At 25.1% G+C, this 24,812-nt stretch overlaps 1 protein-coding gene across 3 annotated transcripts; it reads right to left on the bottom strand.

Annotated features, from left to right (window-relative positions):
• Window positions 1-1,125: 1,125 nt before the first annotated feature.
• LOC112684482 lies at window positions 1,126-23,496 on the bottom strand. 3 transcript variants are annotated; one of them, XM_025556034.1, is made up of 8 exons: window positions 23,235-23,496; window positions 13,237-13,324; window positions 10,792-10,925; window positions 8,085-8,227; window positions 5,014-5,245; window positions 2,292-2,616; window positions 1,403-1,653; window positions 1,126-1,320 (listed from the first exon to the last, which is right to left on the bottom strand). In XM_025556034.1, exons 2-8 carry the CDS (start codon window positions 13,300-13,302, stop codon window positions 1,254-1,256), a joined length of 1,218 nt encoding a protein of 405 aa, XP_025411819.1. In that variant the 5' UTR covers window positions 13,303-13,324; window positions 23,235-23,496; the 3' UTR covers window positions 1,126-1,253. The 3 variants fall into 3 exon arrangements, with proteins under 3 accessions (XP_025411819.1, XP_025411820.1, XP_025411821.1); XM_025556035.1 differs by having other exon boundaries at window positions 13,237-13,339; XM_025556036.1 differs by lacking the exon at window positions 23,235-23,496 and adding an exon at window positions 11,686-11,764 and having other exon boundaries at window positions 13,237-13,288.
• Between the last annotated feature and the right edge of the window lie 1,316 nt (window positions 23,497-24,812).

Here is a 24,812-nt window from a genome sequence, read left to right on the forward strand (position 1 = left end):
ATTTAAAAAAAATTGCAATTGAATATATATCTGTATTTGCTATGACTCATTTGTGCGAACAAACTTTTTCTAAAATGAAATACATCAAATCAAAATATAGATCGGCCATGACTGACAAACACTTGGAGTCAATTTTGAAAATTGGAACTAGCAACATACAACCTCAATTCGATCGAATATTAGCAGAAAAACATCAATTTCATAATTCTCATTAAAAAAAAAAAAATTATTAAAATTACAATGTATATATTATTATCATTTAAATTTATACCAATTATATTTAAGTACATTGTAGACAATATTTTATAAAATATTTAAAGTTAACTTATATTTGTATACCTATATTTTCATAAAATTAAAAATTATATGTGTTAATAAACTTTTGGCCTGCTAAGAGCATTTGATATTTTTTGTGGCCCTTCAATAAAAAAGTTTGAAGACCCCTGGAATAGACTATTCTATAATCAGTGATACTTGATATTCAATACTAGTTTTTCATATTTCAAACTTGTAAAGTTTGTAAATTTTAACCTAAACATCGGAGAAAATTTCGGGGGGGGGGTTCACAACCTCTTATCCCCCCCTCCTGCGTGCGCCACTGTATTTAGGTGTTGTTTATATGCATGTGTCTACAAATATTTACATGTATGATAGACGTGTAATTAGTACACTAATGATATTGTAATCAAGAAATAATTATTTTGATTAGGAATTCAAAACAGGAGCGTCATTTTTCCACGAGATGTAAGATAAACTTAAGACTTATAAGATGTAGTTGGTAATAAAGAAACTTTATTTTGGTTAGGTAGTAAATGATTAAATGTAAAATTACGTTTCAGGGAAAACTAGATGAAATTAAGTGTAATGCAAATACACATGCATGTCATATCTCACAAATGACACCTCTTATTTAAAGATACAAGTAGTTGACCTTACTACCTTCCTTCTCATTTATGTACATATATAATATTTAAATGTGTAAAAGTATAGATCGTGGTGGTTACAAATTATATCAAATATTGTTTTGGCACAGTTGTTTTAATAACAAAATTGTGTATTGGCACATTACATATTATTGTATTTGTGTTGGTATTGCATATATACGAGTAGTATATATCTATCTTGAATAAATGTAATGTGTTAGTATTAAAATTGAAACAATTTTATTCTTCATCTGAAATAATTTTTTTCATCTACTTAGGATAATTTTTGTCGATAAAATGAATCACATTTAACATGTAACGACAATATTTTTATATGGGCACTGGTCCAGATATGTACAATTTGTTATTTCCTCCTAAATTGGCCATAGAAACATACCTAGGGTTTAAAGAACAAAGTGATTGTAAATTAAATTGATCACAGATTAAATTTCAACAGGATTGAAATGTTTATGATTTACTTTAATTGCCTCGGTGGTAGAGGTGGGGGTGTATCGTTGGTCTGTTCTTCGTTCGTTCGTAACATCTCTTCGTAATCCTCGTTCTCACTTTTTTCTTCGATGTTCCTATGTTCTTCGTTAGCGATGTTTTGTAAACGTTTACTCAACAAATTTTGGTCGATTAGCCGTAGGTCTTGCATTGAATTGGGTTCACTATATCCAGGAGTGGTCAATAGCAATCCCACGCTGGTCAGCAAATAGTGCGACGAACTCTAAAAAGTATGCCAATCGTTTATAGAAAACTATACGCACGCTAATATAGCTCGTTAATTGTTATTAATTTACAGTGGCGTAGCCAGTGATGGATTTGATATTTTAATCCTTCCCCATATTTTTATTATTAAACATTTGTTTTACGTAAATTTATACAACTACACCCACCATTAATAAGCCCAAGATACTCCACTGTCCATGTAAATTATGTAAGTTTACCTTATTTATTAATACTAATCATTTTTTCTTGTCTCATCCCTTAAATGTGTGTGTGTTTGTATACTTAAAATAAATACTGAATCGATATAAATCGAAAAAAAATTGTTAAAGATGCATTAATAATACCCATTCAGAATATTGACTCTATATTAATTTAATCGTATTTATTTAAATAGTTTTAAAATGTAAGTTTAACTGGATAGACCGTACCCCATAAATTAAGTGTTTATAGAAATAAAACCGTCAATATATAATACGTTATAATATATTATATATTATTATTATTATAACTATTATATATTATACATATTATGTTATTATCCTTGCTTCACTAAACATTTGTCATTGTATGTAAATAATAAATAAAAATGTCTCTCCTATTCGCTTATCATGATCAAACTATACATTGGAAACTTACTTTTTGCGTTAAATTGTTCTGAGGCAATAGAATCAGGTGCTGCTGCGAGCCAGCCGATCGTAGTAAAGGTTGTTGCTGTTGCATAACGAATTTTTTTAGATCGCCTTCACTTCTACTCATTCGTCTGGATTCGAATAAACAACGAGGCGGCGTCATTGATGGCGAATCCGACCAATCATTTAACATTTGTTTGTCTTTCGGCGTAGGCGGTAATGGAGTAGTAGCTATCCTGGGCAATGGTCGCGGACATGATAACATTTCTTTATGCAGTTCATCAGCTTGGCAGCAAAATAGTTCCAGGTCGCCATCGCCCGCTCTAAATTTGCTGTAAAAATTAAATTTTAAGACACAAATACTAAGTAGAACTAAGACTCGGTACACAGTTTAATCCAGATATTTAAAGTACATTGCGAATGGTTAATAATCTATATGTAATTTCGTGTTATACGGTAACGTAGACTGTAAATGTTAATTTCAAATATACAGTAGATAAATTAATTGGAAAGTCAGTAGTTATATTACTCCTAATATTATGCAGATATTGAAGTTCTGATTTTTTTTTAACATAATATATGACTTATAGCCCATCTTTTACCACGGTTAAAAAAATCCAAAATTCAAAACCGCCAATAATTTTTTTTGAAAAATTTCGAAATTAGCTATTTTGTAGAATTACTTTTAAGTTACTCAAAGAAAAACAATTTTGAAATCGGTTGAATTTTGAATGAATGAGATCATTTTATATTTTCAAAAAATACAGAAAATTTTAAAATTGTATGGTTTTTAAACTTTTAAATAGATTACTAATAATATGATATTAGGTAAAGAAGTACACATAACTCAATACTTTTTGTAATATTTTTGTTTTTTGCTGATTGGTTTTGAGCTGTCATTCATTTAAAATTCAACCAATTTCAAATTTTTTTTTTCTCTAAGTAATTTATAAGTAATTCTACAAAGTGGCTACTTTCGAAATTTTTCAAAATCAAAAATATTTTTTGGCGGTTTTGAATTTTAGTTTTTTTTAACCATGGTAAAAGATAGGTTATAAGTTACATATTATGTTAAAAAAGCGGAACTTCAATATCTGCATTATATTAGGAGTAATAACTACTGACTTTCCAATTTATTTATATACTGTATATCAGTGCATACAAATTTAAATAAAAAGAGTGGTTTAAATTTTTTTAATAAAACGATGACGATCAAAAAAAAACTATTGTATCCGGTAAGTAGTTATTATATTTTTAATTATTTAAATTAAAAAATTATTTCCTGTGACGTGTTAGTTCGGTTATTTTTCCAAAACGTGAATAATTTAACCTTGGTGTATAGAATATCTATTTTCGTACAAATGTTCTTAAGAGTATGCATTTGTCTTCAATGACACACCAAATTGCTAATTACCGTCTCAGAATTGATACTTGGTTACAAAAAGTAGTAAATTATACACCTAATTTATATATATCAAATATATTAACAAAAACATCAACATTGCTTATTATTGTGTTTTATTACACTAACAACATTAAACATTAGCCACTCTGTTCTCATTTATAAAAATATTAATGTGTTATAGGTCAATACTATTGTTTACTTTTTACTGACATACCTTAATAGTGGATTATAATATACGATAGGTAAATACTAAAACGCTGTGTACATCTTAATTAACTGTATTTTTAAATCTAAAACTGTTAAAGAAAAATGAAAAATGTTAACTATTTTGAAATAAATAGAAGATTTAAATGCAAACGATGTTATAAGTAAATTAACACATAATATGAGTTATATAGTATGTATGTACAGTTGATGTAAAGTGAAGTTTTTCACTTTACAAATGTGCTCGATAATGATCGCAAGAAATCATCAACTAACCTCATTAACCTCATTATATAAATTTTTGTTGTGGTGTACGGCAATAGAATAAAATATTATTTATAGAAATTCTAACCAGTATTATGGCTGTATTTACCTATTAATAAAGCATTAAAAGGATATCGTAAGTAACTTAAACTATCGGAAAGGAATTCATTTTCATGGTTCATTTTAAATATCTCACTGACACATTTTCATCAACCATTAGATCAGGGAAAAATATAAATTTTATAACAAATAAATGATTATGATTTTGTGTACACATTTGATTATTAAACTCGACGATTTTCTACATTCACTACTAAATATTAGTCACCCATAGGTCGATTTATGTATTTTTTTTAATTTTGATATTCATAAAAATAATTGATTACTGCAGGTTTGATATTCTTTTTATTCATGTATACTATCAAATGTTGTCAAAAAGTTCTTTTTTCTACAGGCTTGTAAATTTATACATTTAAGTAAATAGACATTTATTTTTATCGTAGAGCATTTTTCAAAATGATTTACAATGTATATTTTTGTTTAAGTGTTCATCATCATTTGACCCTTTTATATTGTATAAAACTGTTTATATAATATAATAACTTATTCATTTCTCATCTATATCAGCGTTATAGTAAAACAATTATTGTTTTGATTCATTGGATTAACGTAACTATAATACTGATGCATCAGTTAACGTCATAACATGTTATAACAATCATTGCTCATGACAAGGTAGATTTATTTCGTCATTACCTTATGTTAACTAATATTTTCAAATACTATTGTACAGTCTGAAATAATAAAATGGCACTAGACATCTTATATTGTATGGATGTGTTATTGTGTTACCTACCTGTTTGTACGTATTGTACACACTTTGTGTAAATCGTCCGATACGGCCGGTAGAGGCAGATAACTACATTGTATTTGTGTCCAATGAAGTGTTACTTTAGTCTTGCCGGTATGAGGATCTGTGACCAGTATTTCATCAGCCTTCACTGATAAGGTACCGTAAAGGCCGGTTAGACCAGCCCTTTTGGAATGCTCGTTGTCGATTACTGATACAGTATACTCGTTTGTTGCTTCTGTAATATATTTACTGTAATTTATAGGTTTTCTTAAAAATAATTTCTAGTTTATGTGAACTCGTTGTTTACATTTGATCTTAATTTTTGTTTTAATGAACACGTGTTTGTTCAAGAGGCAAGCAACAAAATTTAATTTAACAAACCAGATGATGCAACCAGGGACGGAACTTGGGGGTGGAAGATGGGGATTCACCCCCAGGCGTACAATTTTAAAAGGTGTAATTTTTTTAATTATTAATAACTGATTTGATATTTTTAACTTTGTTAAATACCGATAGTAAGTTAAAACTCAAAAAGTAAGATTGTTTGAAAAAAATTCTCGAGAAGAGTATTTGATCATTGGTCTATGGTAGGACGTAATTTTAACATTTTTCCCGGGCGTAAAAATTTCTAGTTCCATTTCTGTATGCAACTTTTCATTGAGAAAATTGAATTGCAATCGATATTTTACATATAACATTATAATTTTAATTATATTATATTTAATTTTAATTTTAATTTAATTATAATAATATTATAATTTTGATAATAAGGTTAATATTACTAACTGATAGGTATACTTAAATTCCGTATTAGTTATTACTAGAGCGCGGATTTCTATGCATTTGCATATTTTTTTCCTTTCAATATTTTTGGATTTTTGTCAGTTATCTCCACGAATCATCATAATTTGAAGCTAATGGTGAAATTTTTTTTGCATATTTCTGCATGTTTAGAGGTTATTCCATATTTTTGCATAGTTTGGCAAAATTCAAAATTAATTGCATATTTAAGTGAAAATTTAAAAAAAAATATATAAAATAATATTTTGTTAAGTAGAAAAATTAAAACTAAATTTCATAGTCACGAAATAATAATTTATATATGTATAATATATATATTATATATTATATAATATATATACAATATATATATTATATATATATATTGAGTTATAAAATAAATAATCGATTACGACGTAAACTTAATCGCTCTTGCTGTGTCAGTCGGTTATCAACATACCACTTGCTTCAAATATGCCCCAATAACTTCGGTTGACATCGAATATTCGTTTACAGTCTTTAAAAATATGTTAACTGATAAACGACACAGCTTCACAAAAGATAAACTTGAAATACATATGATTATTCATTTTAGTAATAAATAAAATTTTAAAAATAAATTAAGCTCAGAAAATTCCCTAAATTTTTTTGTTTTAAGTATTTAAGTAATTAATTATTATAAGTTGAATTATACATTTTAAATAAATAAAAAATTCTTGCATATTTTTTGCATATTTTCATAATTTTAACTGTATATTTTTTTACATATTTTCATGATTTTGACTGCATATTTTTTGCATATTTTCATGATTTTTACTGCATATTATATGGCATACTTAGATACTTTTAAGTGCATACAAATCCGCGCTCTAGTTATTACTAATCAGTCGTATAAACTGTAGTACTGTTCCTACATTTAACCGATCAAATTACAATTTCCTTAATTTTTATTTAACTGCTTGTAGAAAGTAATACAAAAAAAAAAAAATAAAAAAAAAATAAAGGAATTTTAATATAATTTACATTTTAATTTTTAACTTGTATTATATCTAATATATAGGCAATTTTTGTTTTTGAAAAACTATTAATATAATGAAATTACGAATTTTGAGTTTGGACTGTTTTTATTGTTTATAATTTATGTAACACTTTTTACTTTTAACCCATATTATCTTAAATATATTTTTGGGAAACATAAAATGATATGCATACTTTTTTGTGGGTTGCACTCTTTAAAAGTCAATATATTTTATTTGAAATAATTCTGGTGATAAGGAATGAAAAAACTACTACAAACAATAAGAGTGGGACACCAAACTCCACCAGCTCATCTTAAATTATATTATTATCTATTTATCATAAGATAAATGACTGAAGACACAATTAGACACATAATGGAGGCTCCTATTCTTGGGAGCATAAATAATAATAAAATTATATATGCTCTCAAATCTCAACTATATCCTATCAATTTGTTGCTTAAAAACGGTATTAGAGTTATTTATTGTTTGAATGGCATTTACCGAGTGGGCAGTATATACCGAGCGAGCGATTGTTATCGAGTGACCGGTAATTACCGAACGAGCGGTATTTATTGTCTACACGGTATTTATTTATTGTATTTTTAAAGTATTTTATTGTATTTACTTTTAGACGATATCTTTAATGAATTATAATGACTAACAAGTAATTATTAAATAAATCAGATTAAATATTATGTAAATTTAAGTAAATATATTTAAATTATATAATAGACAAATATGGTTTCAGCATATTTAAAAAACCCATGAGAATTTAAATTTCATCGACCTTGGTTTTTGACAAAAATAAAAATACGTAAAACACAGTAATCATAAGACAATAATACGTCAATACTATACTCGTATTAAAGACATTTGAAGATATGGTATAGCCAATTGTTTTAGTATAAGGTATTTAAAGTTTATTAATAGGATTGATGTTTTCATTTCGCTAAGCATGATAAGAATATTTAGAAAAAATAAAAAAATATAAGTGCTTCTTATTGTGTGATTATACTGCAGATGTATTAATAATTATCTTAGATAATTATTTTACTACATGATACATATGAGTTATGATAATATATGATATTCAATATGAACACTTATTTTCGCTTACAATTGTTTGAAAGTGGTATGTACACCATGATTTCTTTTAAATCTATGTTAAAAACTATAATTTTTCGATCAATTGGCTAGAAAAACTATCATGGGATATCAAATGAAAACAATAATGTAAAAAAAAATAAAATTATTTATTCATACTCCACTTACTTGGATATTTTGGTGATTTTAAAACATCTCTGATAGATTGCATCCATTTTTGCGATTCTGTTTCCGATTTTCCAGCAAGAAAAATATAAGGTTGTTGTTCTTTTTCTCCCGCGTAAAATATTCCAAACCCGTAAGCTTTAGTCCTAGTGAAAATATCAAGCTATGTACTAATAATACTCAAATCTAAATGGCCTAATGACATCATTCATAAGTTTAAGACTTGAAATCCAAACAATTTACGGATTTTGTTTATAAATTATGGATTTAGATCTGTATAGTATTATTATTATAGTTTATACTTATGTGAGCAGTGGCGGATAGGCATACATTTTTTTTACCGGGAAGGAATTGGAAGGGCCTAAATAGGCTAGGGCCCATAAAAAATAAGCCGCTCGCAACATATTATTATATTACAATATAATATATACAGTGAGTTCCACTTAATGTGATCACTGGCTTATAGAATCAATCGTTTATTAGAATCAAAAATGAAAATCCCAAACCAAATTGTATGCTACTAATATTAAATCGACCTTTTATTAGAATCACTAAGTACTGGATAATTGAATCACTTTTATGAACAATCTTATCGTTTTTATGGTATCTCAAACTGATTAATTTATAAAAACCATTTTATTTTTGAATTTATCAGTATTATTGTATATCGTTGTACATTATGTCAATTAATTATCTTTGTACGTCGCGGCGTCGTGTACTTGTGTCATTTAGTTTATTCGGTTTATTGTTCATGATCAGACGTATTTTTTGAAATGTCGACCAAACGAAATGATTTAACTATAAAAGAAAAAAAAGTTATACTCGTTCGTTTTGATAAATTGGATAAATGTTCTCAAAGAGAAGCCGCATTAGCTCTGAAAATTCCTCAACCAACGTTAAACAAAATTTTAAAAAATCGTAAGGAAATTGTTGAACATGAAGAACAAAATTTGCCTCTTTCTCGAAAACGAAAACGAAATGGATAAAATGTTGATGTAGAAGAATCTTTATTACGATGGTTTCAGCAAGCTAGAAATTTAAATGTACCGGTGAGTAATTCTATTTTACAAGAAAAATCTATAAATTTAGCTTTGCAATTAGGTGTAGACAATTTTAGTCCAACTATCGGGTAATTGACTCGTTGGAAAAACAGAAACAATATTGTTTTTAAAAAAACATGTGGAGAAAAAAAAGATGCAGATTTTCAAGCTGCAGAAGATTACTTAAAGAATTGTATTGCATCGTCTAATTATGCACCTGATGACGTATATAATTCAGACGAAACTGGTTTGTATTATCGAGCTCTACCAGATTCTACTTTTGATTTTAAAGGGACTACGGTTAATAGATGTAAAAAACAAATGCAAAGACTTACGATTCTGCTGGTTTGCAACATGTCAGGTACGGATAAAAGACGTCCTTTAATTGTTGGTAAAAGTAAAAATCCACGCTGTTTTCGAGGCGTTAAAACATTGCCCGTCGATTATTACGCTAATTCAAACGCTTGGATGACTAGTCTAATTTTTACCGAATTTTTACGAAAATGGAACAGAGAAATAAAAAAGCAAGACGTATTTTACTACTTCTTGATAACTGTACAGCACATCCGAATTTACAAAATTTAGAAAACATAGATTTTAAATTTTTTTTAGATTCAACCGGTTAATAGAATCAAAATGACCTGCATCAAAGTGATCACATTAAGCGGAACTCACTGTATAATAATTTACAAATTGCTCATAGTACTTGTAATTACTAGTTAATTAGTATTAGTTATTTAGAGTGTTTAATGTTGAAAATTTATATTATAATAAAAATAAATAAATCTTGATAGTAATTAAAATTTACAAATATATCTTCAATTAAGTACAGAACTCGGTGAAAGAGCTAAGGGCCCCTATATATAAATATGGGGTGGGGCCTACCGGGAAAATCCCGAATTCCCGGTGGGCCTATCTGCCACTGTATGTGAGCCATAAGCTACCTAATTATTTATGAAATAATTTCACTGATATATCTTACGATACTGCTGAACATATTTAATTTACTGATTTCAGAGCTTATAATATGATAATATGAGTAATTGAGAAAAACGAAAATAAAAAACAACATTTAACGATATCGACTCTTGAACTCGGGACCGTCGTAGTATTTTCACATTCAATTCTATTGTATTCTATTGTATATGTACAAATTTTTCAAAAGATTATATAAATAAAAAAATATACATCACAAAAAATCAGTATATTTACCGGAAAATCGCAAAAAAGTATTATGAACATTAGAAAATGATATTTTGATTATACAATATTAGGTATTATTTTGATATTAATTATAGCGACTAGAAAAGTTTACTAAGAATTTATTATAAACCCATTTTATGAAAATTTCATAGTTTGCAAACATTTTGATAAAATGTGTGCTGATTATAGGAACTTGAAATAGTTCATTCCTCCCTGTATCACACCTAACCGTGGAGTCTCAATTGTTTATTATTAAATTACCTAGGTTATGGTTGAACTAATTTAAATAATCACATGTACCGAGGTCAGTTCCAAATGTTTTACGTTTTGGATTTCATTCATGACTTCAAAACTGATTTTTAGTACTTTAAAAAAGATTTCTTATTGATTTTCAAGTAGTTTATCTTAAAATTACAGCGTGGCAATAGTTGGTATGTATTATTTAAATATTTTACGAGTATAATTACCTGGATTTAATTCGGTAAATTATTGCATTATTGGGTACTGCTAAACAGGATATGATGTTTCCCTTACTAGGTCCTATGTTGATGATCATGCTATTTTCTTTATTGAGAACTTCGCACCATTGGCTTTTCCATGCCTTAATATTATGTTCATAAAAATATTAATTAAAATTAAATACCATATTGTATATTCATGGTTATCTAGTATGCTAGTGTATTTTTTATATATTAATGTCTCTGTAAATCTTATTTCATTTTTCAATTTTTTTTTCTTTGTTTCAGTTTAATTTTATAGTAAAAGATTACATGAAACACATAATCAGTGTCGGATCTAGGAACGGGAAATTGGGTGTGTTTGTCCTAGACGCTGTTGTAATAAGGGCGCTCTTAAAGTTAATGAAAAATGAAAAAGTCATGAACATAAAATATGTATAAATTATAACAAATTTAAAAAAATATATATAACAGGTATTCCACAGTAACTAATTACTTAACACGTTGAACGCCGATGTCAACATGCCTCTATGTCGTAACTAGACGGAGTCCAGGGTATCTGGACCCCTCCCCCAAAATTTCTTTTATGTTTTACAAATGTTTAAAATAATTATTAAATTTTAATACCAACATAAATGTTTTCAGTCAAAAATGACTTCAGTTCCAATTAATCATTGACCGTTTCTAGATATTTTTATTTAAATTTTAATTAATTTTTATTTAAATTATTTAAATTTCTAGATACAACTTTTTCAACAAGTAATTAGTATAAAGTAACCATAGGCGTATTTAGAGTTCAAATTTTATGGAGGGGTTATGAGTACTAAAATAACACAGACCCACAAAGGTTACACTCCGCTCCATTTAATAATTTACTTACAGACACAATTTGTCGCTACTTACTATTCAGTATTCAGTTCAAATATTAGTAAGAAGATGAAAAAACGCCATTTTGTGAACCAAATTTTGATTTTCAATATTCCTAAGTAAAACAAAACCATAATATACGGAGTAACGACTTAATATTTTTTTGTGTTAAAAGATTATAGACGTCTATGGTTAGATTTGATATCAATCTCAAACAAAAAATTCTGAGATTCATTATTTTTAATAATAGATGGCTAGTAGTAATAGCTTAGTAAGAGTAATATTAAATATTTAGGAATCTAATATCCCTTAAGCCTCCCCCTAGTTGCAGCTATGGTAATAACGCGCTTTTTATTATGGTTTTATTAGGTAGCTATATCCAATAATAGTTTATTGTCTGTGGAAAACTTGAAAAGATAGATTTATTTAGTCGATTTATACAATAAATATAAAAATGATCTCAACAAATTTGAATTAATTTCATAATTGAAAAGCTTTAAAATTATGATTACAACATTATAAAAGTTTAAAGAAGCTTTTTTATTTATAAAAATAAACTTCAATATGTATATTCAAATATTTTAGTTGTTTACCAAATATTTCTTATAATGCCAATTACTTAGGCTTTGTGTGAACGAAGATTTAGTAAACTAAAATTGATAAAAACATACCTACGATCTACTACTGAGAAAACAAAACTTATCAACTTCTCTATTGCATTCATAGAAAATAAAATTTTAAGGCAAATAAATTATGGAGACATAATCAATTTTATCGCATAAAACGCTAAAAAAAATTATTTTTAAATTTATAATTTTTCAGAAATACAATTTTATATAAAAGTATACTTTTTTATTTGTATTTAAACATTTTGTTTTGTGTTGGCATCATGCATACCCCATACTTTCACCTACATAAGGGCAGTTTTGTTTACCCGAGCGTCAATTTTTTCCTTGATCCGGCACTACACATAATATCCCTTAATCGGTTTAGAAAATTAACTTTTGCATTTTTAATTTTTGTAAAATTATAAAATAGCAATTTTAAGAAATAAATTTGTATGGACATTTTAAAGAATCAGGAGTGAAAATCTGATAGTTGCGTTTTATAATTAAAGCTCATGTAAATTTTTAAAAAAGTAATGTATATACAGCATACATAGTATACAGGTATAGCAGCTGGTATACATTTAATTATATTTAGCTCTTTCTAGTTACATTGTTTAATTTACACTGTCATGCGGTTTCAGATGAGTATAACTAACGCAGTGATAAATTAATGCCGATATGTCTTATATGACTTGTTTTTGTAGAGGTGGTTTCATATATGCAAATTTTTTTAATATTCAAATTTTACCTTAAACTAATACATACATATGTAGTTTTTACCTACTATACCTACTATAAAATTATAATAGAGCAAAAAAATGAATAACCACTAAGATTTTTCCATTGGGAAAACATACTGGACTAATTCGAATTGAACTTAAAGAAAATCATTAAGTTAGAAGAAATTATTATTGTTATCAGTGCGATGTCAAATACATATACATAAATACATAAGCAATATAATTGAATACAAACGTACCTTCCACGAACCGAATTTTCTTCCTTTGGACGGTACTTTTATATCGATTACACCGCAAATTTCCATAATTGATTTATTATATTTTGGGCTGTAAATATAAAAACTAAACATTTTATATTTACATTTCTTATATTATTATTATATTATAGCATATATTATTATAAAAAAACTTTTAATTATGAACTAAAAGTGACACAAAATTAAAACACACATTTAGATTGAATTGTTTTAACATATAATAGCAGCAATTTCATTTTTATTAACCTATTTAATACCATAATCAAATTATAATTTAATTACCATAATCATGCTTAAAAAGAAGATACGAGTATATGAGTCCTAGATACAAGTTAATACCATTAATATGTTTGTAATGCAAAATAAATGTATTAATTTATTTTGGGTGAGACTTGATTATAAATTAAATATGCTTCTCGATTACTACGTACTTTTTTTAGATTTAACAATATAATTAGTCTTGACAATGTCCGGCGAATGAAAAAAATTACATACCTACTTAATTCTAAATTTGTATCTAAATATGTTAGTAATTTTTATAACAATTGTAACTGACTTGGTTTAACGCTTCTGGGATTATATTTTAATAGGAGTTTTAATTGTTAACGTTATTTATTATATCAATTGTTATTCGTGTTTTATACATTTGTTTCGGTACTTTTTTTTCCGCTTATTTTATATAAAAAAAACAAGCCGTGAAATACATCAAGGTCAAGTAAAAGAAGATACGTAGTTGAAGGCTAGCTAGTGCATTGTTTTGCAATTGGAAACGCATAGTTCCAATTAAGGATGTGGTTCTTTGGAACATTTAATGAGGGAGGGAGGGTGGTACTTGATAGGACTCAGCCTCTACATTGTAAATTTAACTCTTCAAAATAAGTTTGAATAATTAATCAAAAATATCTTATTGAAAAAATTAAATCACAATTCAAAAATTAAGTTTCGAATATAATAAACTAGATAGGTATTTATTATTTTATCACTCAATTTGATAAAATATAATAGCTTTTTAACGATTTTTAGAGAAATCTATTATATTTTTTATGAATATATTATATAAATATTATAGAATATTTATTACTTGTTTAATATTAAAATATTTGTCTTTTACTCTTAATTTTGTGAAAAATAATAAAACTAGTTTTCCATTGTTTTAACTGAAAAAGTTTAATGTTGTTTCTCAAAGGAGGCATTAAAAGTAATCTATAATTAAATTTTATACATTTACTGATTTTGATTTTTGCAATACTTTAGTGAAGAATATAAACTCAAGTAAGTAGAGAAAGTATTGCAAAAACGTCATAGTTTGCATTGTTGGTTCAAATTCAAACATAACAAAAAAAAAATGTATCAAGTTAAGGATAAGTTAGGGCGTGTTTTCACTCACAGTGTGAAAGATAGATTTTAATTGTATGTAAAAGCATAAGACTTATTACATTTTTAGTGATTATGTGTACAATCCAAAAATACAGTTAATCTTGTTTTAACAGAAAATATCCGAACAATAAATTATAAATAATCAATTTGTAAAATCAAAGAAATGTATTCTAATGTAATAGCCGGAGTCATAATTTTGTGTTTTCAGATATACAAAGATTGGAAACACACCAGTTTCAAAACAAAAATGATTTCCTATTTGTATTTTAATATAAACTATTAAACACATCAATTACCACAGTCACGAAATCTAAAAGCTGAAAGTTTAGAAAAATAATTGGTAGTTATAATATAACTAAATATAATATATAAAATATATTATATTTTTCATAAAAAAAAGTTCAGATACTATAAATATGACAAAAAAATATTAATAATTATAATAACAAAATAAATAAATTACATTTTATACATTTACAAGTTGTGTAAATGCAAAAAATAAAAAAAATTTGAAATGGTTATCATAATTGTGTTGTTCATAATATATACCATTATACTTATACATATTGGCCATATTTTATAACATTTTTTTGTAAGGAATAAATCTTTATTTCTTTATTTACTTTCTGATTAATCATTTGATATATGTTTACTGACACAATCATTTTTAGATTATAAGTAAACATTAATCAATGGGAGAAATAAAAAAACTTAACTTATTATAATTCTATGTCTTAATACTCGTATTGTGATTATTATAAATTACAAGTATCAGATATCAAATATAATTTATGGATTTTCTTTTAAACTTAAAGGTTAATTTTATCTAAAAAACGATTATTTTTATCAACAGAACTTATAAAAATCACGATTATAGTTTACACCACACAGTTTTTTTTATTTACATGTTTTGCATCGAACTTTCCTGAAATAGGTTATCAACATTTATAATTAAAACTCTTAGATCCATTTAAAAATTATAAATCACAGTACAATACTCTTAGCTATATTGTTGACTATTGTTTATCTCAAGGTATAACATACATATTTCGCACGTATAGTTAACGTTCAATTTTATGAAGCAGTACATTGAATTCACCATGAAGTTTTCAAACAAATATTTTGATACTTCCGTGATCCCTGGAGCTCAATAAAAATGTGATGTTAAATTGTATAGTATAGTGAACCTTGAAGTTTCTCTAGGTACTTCAAATATGGAGGTTATAGCCAATTTTATTTTTGTTTCAATGACCGAAAAAATGAAATATTCCCATGTGTACGCATTAGTTATGGTTTATTTATTGACATTTTTTTTGTTCTTCATTAATAATTTTTTCCTGGTAGTATTTTTCGAAGTTATTCAATAATATGATATTAAAATTATTCTAGTTCCAAAAAAATAACACGGTATATTTGTTTCTATTTTTGAATGAAAAGAAACTAAAATTGATTAATTAATTATGTAACCCATTTTTTTATGCGTATAAGATAACATTAATTTATAATATATTATTCATTGATGTATGACGCTTTTAAAAGTGAACTTTTCGTGGTTCATATATAATTATTTGATATTCGAAATATGTTATAATAGAATTATCTAAATCTAAATAAAATAATCTTAAAATAAATCTATAATGGATCGTTAAACCATATATATATATATGGACGAGTAGAACATATCAGCAAGGTCGAGGTTTAGGTACATGTCATTTTTATATGGGATCGGTATGTATTGCAATATTTTGCATTTTTAGATGACAGTTTATAGTGATTTAGTCTTTAAATTATAGTAAGTTTAAAATTAATAACTTTATTATTTTTTAGTATTTTTTAATCCTATACTTTACTCATAAAAATTGCGTATACAACAATATAACGGACAATAAACTACGACGCTCGTATTATAATTACAACCATTCAAAGATTAAAAAAAATTAATTAAAAAAATATAAAATGAATGTTTTGAATTTTCATTAAAATGTTTTAAATTGAAAAACACTCCACCGTAAAGGTGATAATTTTGAAGATCAACTTTAAACTGATCTTGATTCCTAGTGTTTTTTAATTATAATTTTATCAAAATATTCTTGAGACTTCAATCGTCATATATCTATATTTTTACTTTACTCAAAGTATTTACATAGAAAAAATTTTCTTGAAAAAATTACTATACTTGACTCGACTTGAAGGAAAATATAATATAATATAGTTGTAATATATTTAAAGATATGGGTAAAATAGGGTTTGTTCTAGGTATTGGTTCTTTTAGTTACATCTGTATTGTATTTTACAAATTACTATTTTAAATAATTTCTTTTTTTTATATACAATAAAAATTGAACAATTATACGACTGAGATGGTTACCGACCGTTTTAAAAATATTTGACTAAAACACAATTCATAAACATTTAAAACGTTTCATAATTGAGTTACTATTAGTGAAATTAGCAAAATAATTCACATTATGTATTTATTGTTTATTTTTCACAATATTATTAATCGGTTTACCTATTTCGATTTTTTATGAAAAGTCAATAGAAACAATAGAATAAAATAACAGAATAGATTTATTCAATTCTATACTACTCTCATTATTACCGAACATTAAAATTAGAGCACTGATTATATTTAAATTTATTATTTTTCTAGAACGAGTTCAACACTTCAAATTTTATTAATGTAAAATTATTTTCTCTTTTTATCATCCCATTAACGTTATAATGACGAAAAAAGATTTTTTTCAACATAACGTTTTACTACGAATATTAAATTTGAGTAGTCATTTTATCTAACAGTTATGAATTTAATATTAAGTTTATCACACTAATATTATTTCACACTCAGTTAGTTATACAATTGTGTAGAATCTTGAATTCAATTTTCAAGCCTTAAATATTAAAACTGAAAGTTTTATAAATTTTAATTTACAAAAATTATGTATATTTTTGTGATTTTCGTTGAGTTTTATTAAAATATTGTATGCTTAATGAATTATATGCATTAAAAAATGTCTAAAGTATATTCACTTTCAATATTTATTTACATTGATACTTGATTTTGGCAATACCTATTCCACTCAAATGTATAAAAAAATAAATTATATAATAGTAGAGTGCCTTGAATTTTACAATAATAATATTTGCAAGTACTTAATATATATTCGCAAAAGTAAATCAAATAAATTAATAGTCTTATGCTAATTTTAATTAAACAGGTAACTATAATGTATAAATAAATTTACTATTTACGTATTTAACTCGTCAATATTGAAGTTTGTTACATAAATTTGAAGTCAATTTTAATTACAAAAAAACCTTATAGAATATTAAATGATCTTTCAAATAAATCATTTATTATTTTGATTAGCTAATTATTAGATGATTATTGCAGTTAAATGTATTTAAACAACTTATTTCCTAATTTCAAATCTAGTTTTATATTATTGGAGTGTCGCCAGTGGGCAACTTTTCCACTCAAATCTACATGACATTGTAATTCACTTATTCTCACTTATGTTTAATATACCAAATTGTATTGTTATGTAAAAAAAAAATATATTCATAGTTTATATAAGATTAGAATTTTTATCAGATAAAAATTTATGTAAGATTCTGATAATTGTTTTACAATAATTTGTTTTCATTATATATTTATTACATAAATTATATTCCAATATATTTTAAGTATTCCAATAGACTGTTATTAATCATAATATCACATCGGATATAGCATATATATTCAATATGTGCACTTTGCAATAGCCAGATACGTGATAAAACCATCCTTAGAATATGATTTCAAAAGTAGCAATTCAACTATAACATCATATAATGGCTATTAAATTCTCATATCTCATACAAAATCTACATCGTTCACATTTTTTATTGTGCCCTTTGTGCCAATATTGATTGATCTCTTTAGTTAACATCGGTGTCAATTTTTTTTTTTTAAGATTCCGTATAAACTTTTATAAAATTTTGGTCAGTATTTTTGTCACAGACCTCCCGTTTACTCGTTTCTATACCTATTCAGACAAATAGACCGATAACCTAAAAACAGAAACTATAAATATGTTTGGTAATATATTTTTTAAAAATGATAAGTGGACTCAACATTTTTTTTGATTTGCGCAATTTATTAAGATGCCTTTTGATATATTTCTTAAACATAATAAAAATGTTTAATGGAGTTTTGATTTTAATTCTTTATAATCTAGTAATAATTGCTTTCAAATTCGTTGTCAGAATGTCCCCGTTAAAAATGTTAACAAAAATAAAAATTATACTATATATAACTATATCTTTTACAAATAATACTTATAATGGAAATTATAGCAAAGTTTATAGCAAATAAACTTGTGCAAAATTTAGAAATTACTCTTTCTCACAGGTAGAAGTAAAAATAATGTAAACATTGTATTATTAGCATTATGCGTGTGCATCTTACCATTCTTATCATTGTCTACCATTCTCTCTGATAGTTATTATTTTGACAATTAAACCATTAATTATTTTTTTATGAGTTTTTTTTTTAAATCACATAAATTAATTATTGAAGATCTTTATTTTTATATACGATTATATTCTGATATCATATGTGATATTGAAGTTATATTATCGAATACTGTATGTCTAACATTGTATATGTAATCATATTATGTACCCGAAGCCTGATTCATTGATCTATTAGTGATTACATATTTTGTTTGTCCAGCATACTGTATTATTAAAAGTTCTTAGACAATAAAATTTTCGTAAAACAATCTTATTACCAAGGTCACACGTTGTTTTCTTCTAAAAAAATATTAAATTTTTTCATATTCTACTATAGTTTGAAATGATAAATTATTTAGGATCAACTTATGTGACGTTAGTTATTTTGCGTTATTTAGATTAACCATTTCCATTATTAAACATAGATATTTATTTTTCGATAATTTGAAAACGATGATTCACTCGAGAAAAATTGGTAACGAACCCAATCGGGCGAAATGAAGCAACTTCCCTCTAGAATTATAATAACTTAATAATAATATTGCATTCAGAAATTAAATAATATACTATGTTTTATTTCAGACTATACTCATGTGAATTGGTACGCTTATATACTCTTACATTTCCTTTAATCTAGATCAACCGGGTTGGTTTCAGATTTTGGTAATTGTTTCGCTTCACACATTTTAGCTCAGTATTATTCATAATAAGTATTGCATTGTTGTCTTAAATTCAGTGTTGAACCACCATATATATTTCATCAATTATTTTTAACCAAAATCGACATTCCCAAAAAAATTTCAAAATTTGTTACTGATCTTAGAACTGAGTGTACAGTAACATTTAATTGTTAAGGAACTTGAAAAATTACTTTTAAAGTACCTAATAATCTGTGTTGCGTTTCAGATTCAGGTCTGTAAATTAGGGGGGAATATTGGATAATTACCCCCTCCAAAGACCATATTGTAATAACTACGAATCAAGTATAGGGCATATACCTCTTAATTGTACATTATTTAAACCTCAATAATATTTAAGAAGGTTGATTCTACCTTCAAAAAAAAAAAAATAAAATAATAAACACCTATATTCAGATTTGTTATTTTATGAAATATTAGGATAATAATTATTATTCTGTTTAAAAAAGGGTTATATTAAAAGATAATCAAATAAAATACTAAAAGTCAATGAATGCATTGAATAATTTTAAAATTTAAGTTAAGGATACTTTTTAAAACCAGTTATAACTTATGTAACTGATAGTAAATGTAATTACGTTTATACTTTTGTCTGTAGTTAAGTTTTATCTTCAAAATTATATATATATATTAATATCATATTCATACATGGTTATTATTTATTTCAAACTTCGGTTTTGAAAATAACTTGACGTATACACGTCACACGATTGAGTGTTATTTTGTCGGTATGGTTTCCCGTTGTGCTATTATGTTATAATAGAGAATATTTTTTTATAAACTAATTATAATTGTAGAAAATAATCAGTTTCGATCAAAATCAACCGAATTTCAGAGTTACTCAGCAGTTTTAGCATACGATGGGTTGTAATTTAACTACTTCGATATTACACAAATACATAATCATAGTATTATGCTTCATCTAGCACTATCCTGACGTCAGTTAAAATAATGTTGGATTATCAGTTATGTATTCTTTTTAATTCTTATTCCTGAAAATTTAATTTCTGAATGACTGTTAAGGCATGTCAATAACATGGTTCGTATTTTTATTCAAATAACTTATACATATTATAGTACTGGCAATATATTTATCTAACTTTAAGCTTTCAGTCTATTTTGATTTTCTTATAATACATTATAAGGGGTTTTGTTTAGTAATATAATTAAGGTAAACATAACAATACCAACGATATAGTTTATTTTTAAACCAGTATATAATACTTTTAAAAGTTATGTATATTATTAGGTGATAGGCATAAATAAGACAATTATTTTGTAATGAATATTATTATTTATAACTAGAGAATGGACTTACACATACCTACTCAATGCATAACTTATTACATAATCAAGGAAAATGACCTAAAGTTATAAATAAACAATAAATTAATTTACATATGTTACAAAAATGTAATTATTGAATAAGTCATTAAATGTTTTCGATACACATTTTTTATGTATATAACCATGTTTTTTTAATACGACATAAACATAAGTATTTTTAGTAACTGAAAAATATGTACAAAAAGTATAAAATATAAAAAGGCATTAAAATAAAATGTTGTGTGTTGTGAACTTGTAAGACAGTCAACGCAAACATACTAATCAGGCATGACCGTGAAACAGTCTCGCTAAGCCCAATAGTATTTGTTAGCTGCTTTATGACCAATTTAAGTTAAGAATTAATTGTAATGTAACACATTTTTGTAATTTATAACATGATTTCCAATGACATCCTACATTATTAGTATTAATACAAATTAATTGACAATAATGTAGTACAATATTTATTAATATAATACACACTTAAATGTATTTGATTATATATCCAACTCATTATCTAGTTATTAAGATATAAAGTTAACTAAAAAAGTTAAATAAAAAATTGTTTTCATAATAATTGTGATTTGCTTATGATTTGCTGAATAATTTATTAATTATATATATTATTTATTAATAATTTTAAACATTTTATTGAAGTTAAACGATAAAATAACAAGATTTATAAGAAAAATTAAATATGCCGAAGAATATCTATTTTTTCTTATAAATCTTGTTATTTTATCGTTTAACTTCAATAAAATGTTTAAAATTATTAATAAATAATATATATAATTAATAAATTATTCAGCAAATCATAAGCAAATCACAATTATTATGAAAACAATTTTTTATTTATGTGAAAGTAAAACTATAATGTGATGTTATAAGGTAAAACTAGTAGGTTGCTAATAACTGGAAACTATGTTAACTGAGAATTACTAGTTATTACTTTGTTGATTGAGGTCTTATAGTGCATTATTTGTACCGTATATCTATGAATTTATGATTAACCCTTCAACATTTAAAAAAACATTTAATATTTAACACTATTTTCGACAGAATATGTAACTAAAAAAAAGCATACTATAATTGATTATTGACTTATTTAAATACTCATTTACAATACTTTATAATATTTTTAATATAAAACAAATGCTTAACTTAACTTAACTCTGAAATAATAATGTTATTTTACATAATTTAAAAATGGTGTATATTGTTACTATTATGGTTATTGTAAATATTTTCAACTAATTATTTGTACACTTAAAAATAAAAAATAAATTGTAAATGACAATTTTGAATTACAATAAGTCTCATCATACGTGTAACATAAATATGTGTAAAATGTTATAACTATAAGATAAATTATTGTTACAAATCTATAATAATTTACAGAATATAATAAATTTTTTTTTCTATTTCATACACAAAAAATGTTTTAGAACATGAAAACCTCATTATATAATAAAGTGGAAGTAAAGGATGAATATATTTAATTTTAAGGTTTAATTAAATATTATTTTTTGTTAATAATTAAATAATCTACATATCCATACACATATATATGTATACCTATGCGTAAATCTTTACAAAACTTATCGTTTACGAGTAGAGTAATTAGATATAAAAGTAGGTGATTTATAATTTGAGACTTCGATATGTCGGGTTTTAGGTTAGGCCTACCAAATTATCAGTTTTAATGAATGATAATATTTATTAATTATAATATTAGAATAAAATGTCAACCGTTTTTATGTTTCGTAATTTTTAAATGGTACTTAATAATTACACTTTATAGTAAAAATAATTAATTAATTTTTAAATTTATCAAATTTCTAACTGTACATATTAAATGAGATTTCAAACAATTGTCAACTGTACCTAACAATTTTATCAATTTAATAAATGTATATTTTTCGTAAAGAAATTAAACAATATATCATACAATAACTGTTTTAATAACGTTTGTATAAAATGTTAAATTGAATGTGTAATTACTTATTTTAATATATTATTATTAGAAGTCACAGATAATGTTAATTAAGTTAAATTTCATAAAATACTTTTAAATGTTTTTACCTTTATTCAAGCATTGAAGTCTCCGAAATGTATCAAGTTCACGATATAAAGAAAAATGTTTTAAATTAATTTGATAAAAAAAAAAAAGTTATTCAGTAAGAGGTAAACACATAAACATTCATACTACTCTTATTTTATACATAACACCAAAACTGTATGATTTTACTGAACATATGGTAAAGCAAATTGCACCAATCCGTAGGACCAACGGAATGAATGTGTAGCCCAATATAATACGCACAAGTGAATGTATATGATTTGAGTGCAGTTTTAATACTGCTGTCGACAGGTAGTTCATAATCATTCGTATATTTTTGCTATAGCCATCGTTACTGTGACGAAATAGTCGTGCAACTATGGATAATGTTGGTATAATTGGTACCGGACAGGAAATAAACAAAACAACAATATAACCATTTGCTAATAATTGTTTTTTAGTGCTCAGAGGAGTTTTTTTTTTAAATTTAATTTACACTTTAATTCGAGTACATTACATTATAACGCTTTATATGTTATCTTATAATATATTCGTTAAAAGTTCATATTCTATTGGCATTTATAAGGGAGAATGACAACTCAAATTCTTTAGTTTATATCCACATTTTGTGAGTCATAAATCATAATATTTATTATATCAGTTTCCATTTCTACATGAAGTATAACAGAGTATATGCTTTGTGTTTTGTTATAAATTATCTTAAGTGCAGTACAAATATACCTGCGTTGGTATTTATTTCAATAAATCAGTCGATATTAAATTCTACATTAATCGTTGTAGTTTGAAAACGTAAAATAATAATAAAAAATATATTTCATAGTAATGTTTAAAAGTAATTTGACATGAGGAAAACCATCGTTCTATAAGTTCTTTTATTTATTTTTATTTATTGTAAATTAAAATGTTTCAACATGCTCAGTGCTATTACAAGTTTGAGAGTTTTATAATCTAAATTAATTATAATTATATAATGATGTCTACATTTTTATTTGTTATTTGATTTTAAAACTGACATTGATAATGGATATAATTAGATTATTTTTAATTTAAATATTGATGTTTAGAGTTAGGATGTTGATGACCCAAAAAACACATAAAAATTTCATAAAAAAATACAAAATACCCAAAAAACTTCAAAAAATTTCTATAAATGATCTAAAAAACTAATTAAATAAGTGAAAAAAATGTATTTATAAATAATAATTTTTATTAAAGATATGGGTATGATAATGAGTGTAATAGTCATTAATAGTAACAGTAATTATAGTAATTTAAAATGTGAATTATAAATTGTAGTATTAATAAGCTATAGTATACATTTACATTTGAATATCAATATATATCAATATAAATACTCAAAGTCTAAAACAGTAAATCTTATTGGAACGCGATAAATTTAATTACAACAATAAATTTAATTTGTTTCCATACTTGAGTTTAACAATTGCTCTAAAATCTAAAATTAGGAAAAATGCCCCACATTGTTAAAAAAAATACTACAAAAAATTACCTATGAGATGAAAAAATGGCTTAAAAATGTTGAAAAATAATCACGTTAAAAAACAAAAAAAATGCATTTA

This window comes from Sipha flava, unplaced genomic scaffold, assembly GCF_003268045.1.
Source record: "Sipha flava isolate LNK unplaced genomic scaffold, YSA_version1 250_pilon_pilon, whole genome shotgun sequence".
NCBI classification, from domain to species: domain Eukaryota; kingdom Metazoa; phylum Arthropoda; class Insecta; order Hemiptera; family Aphididae; genus Sipha; species Sipha flava.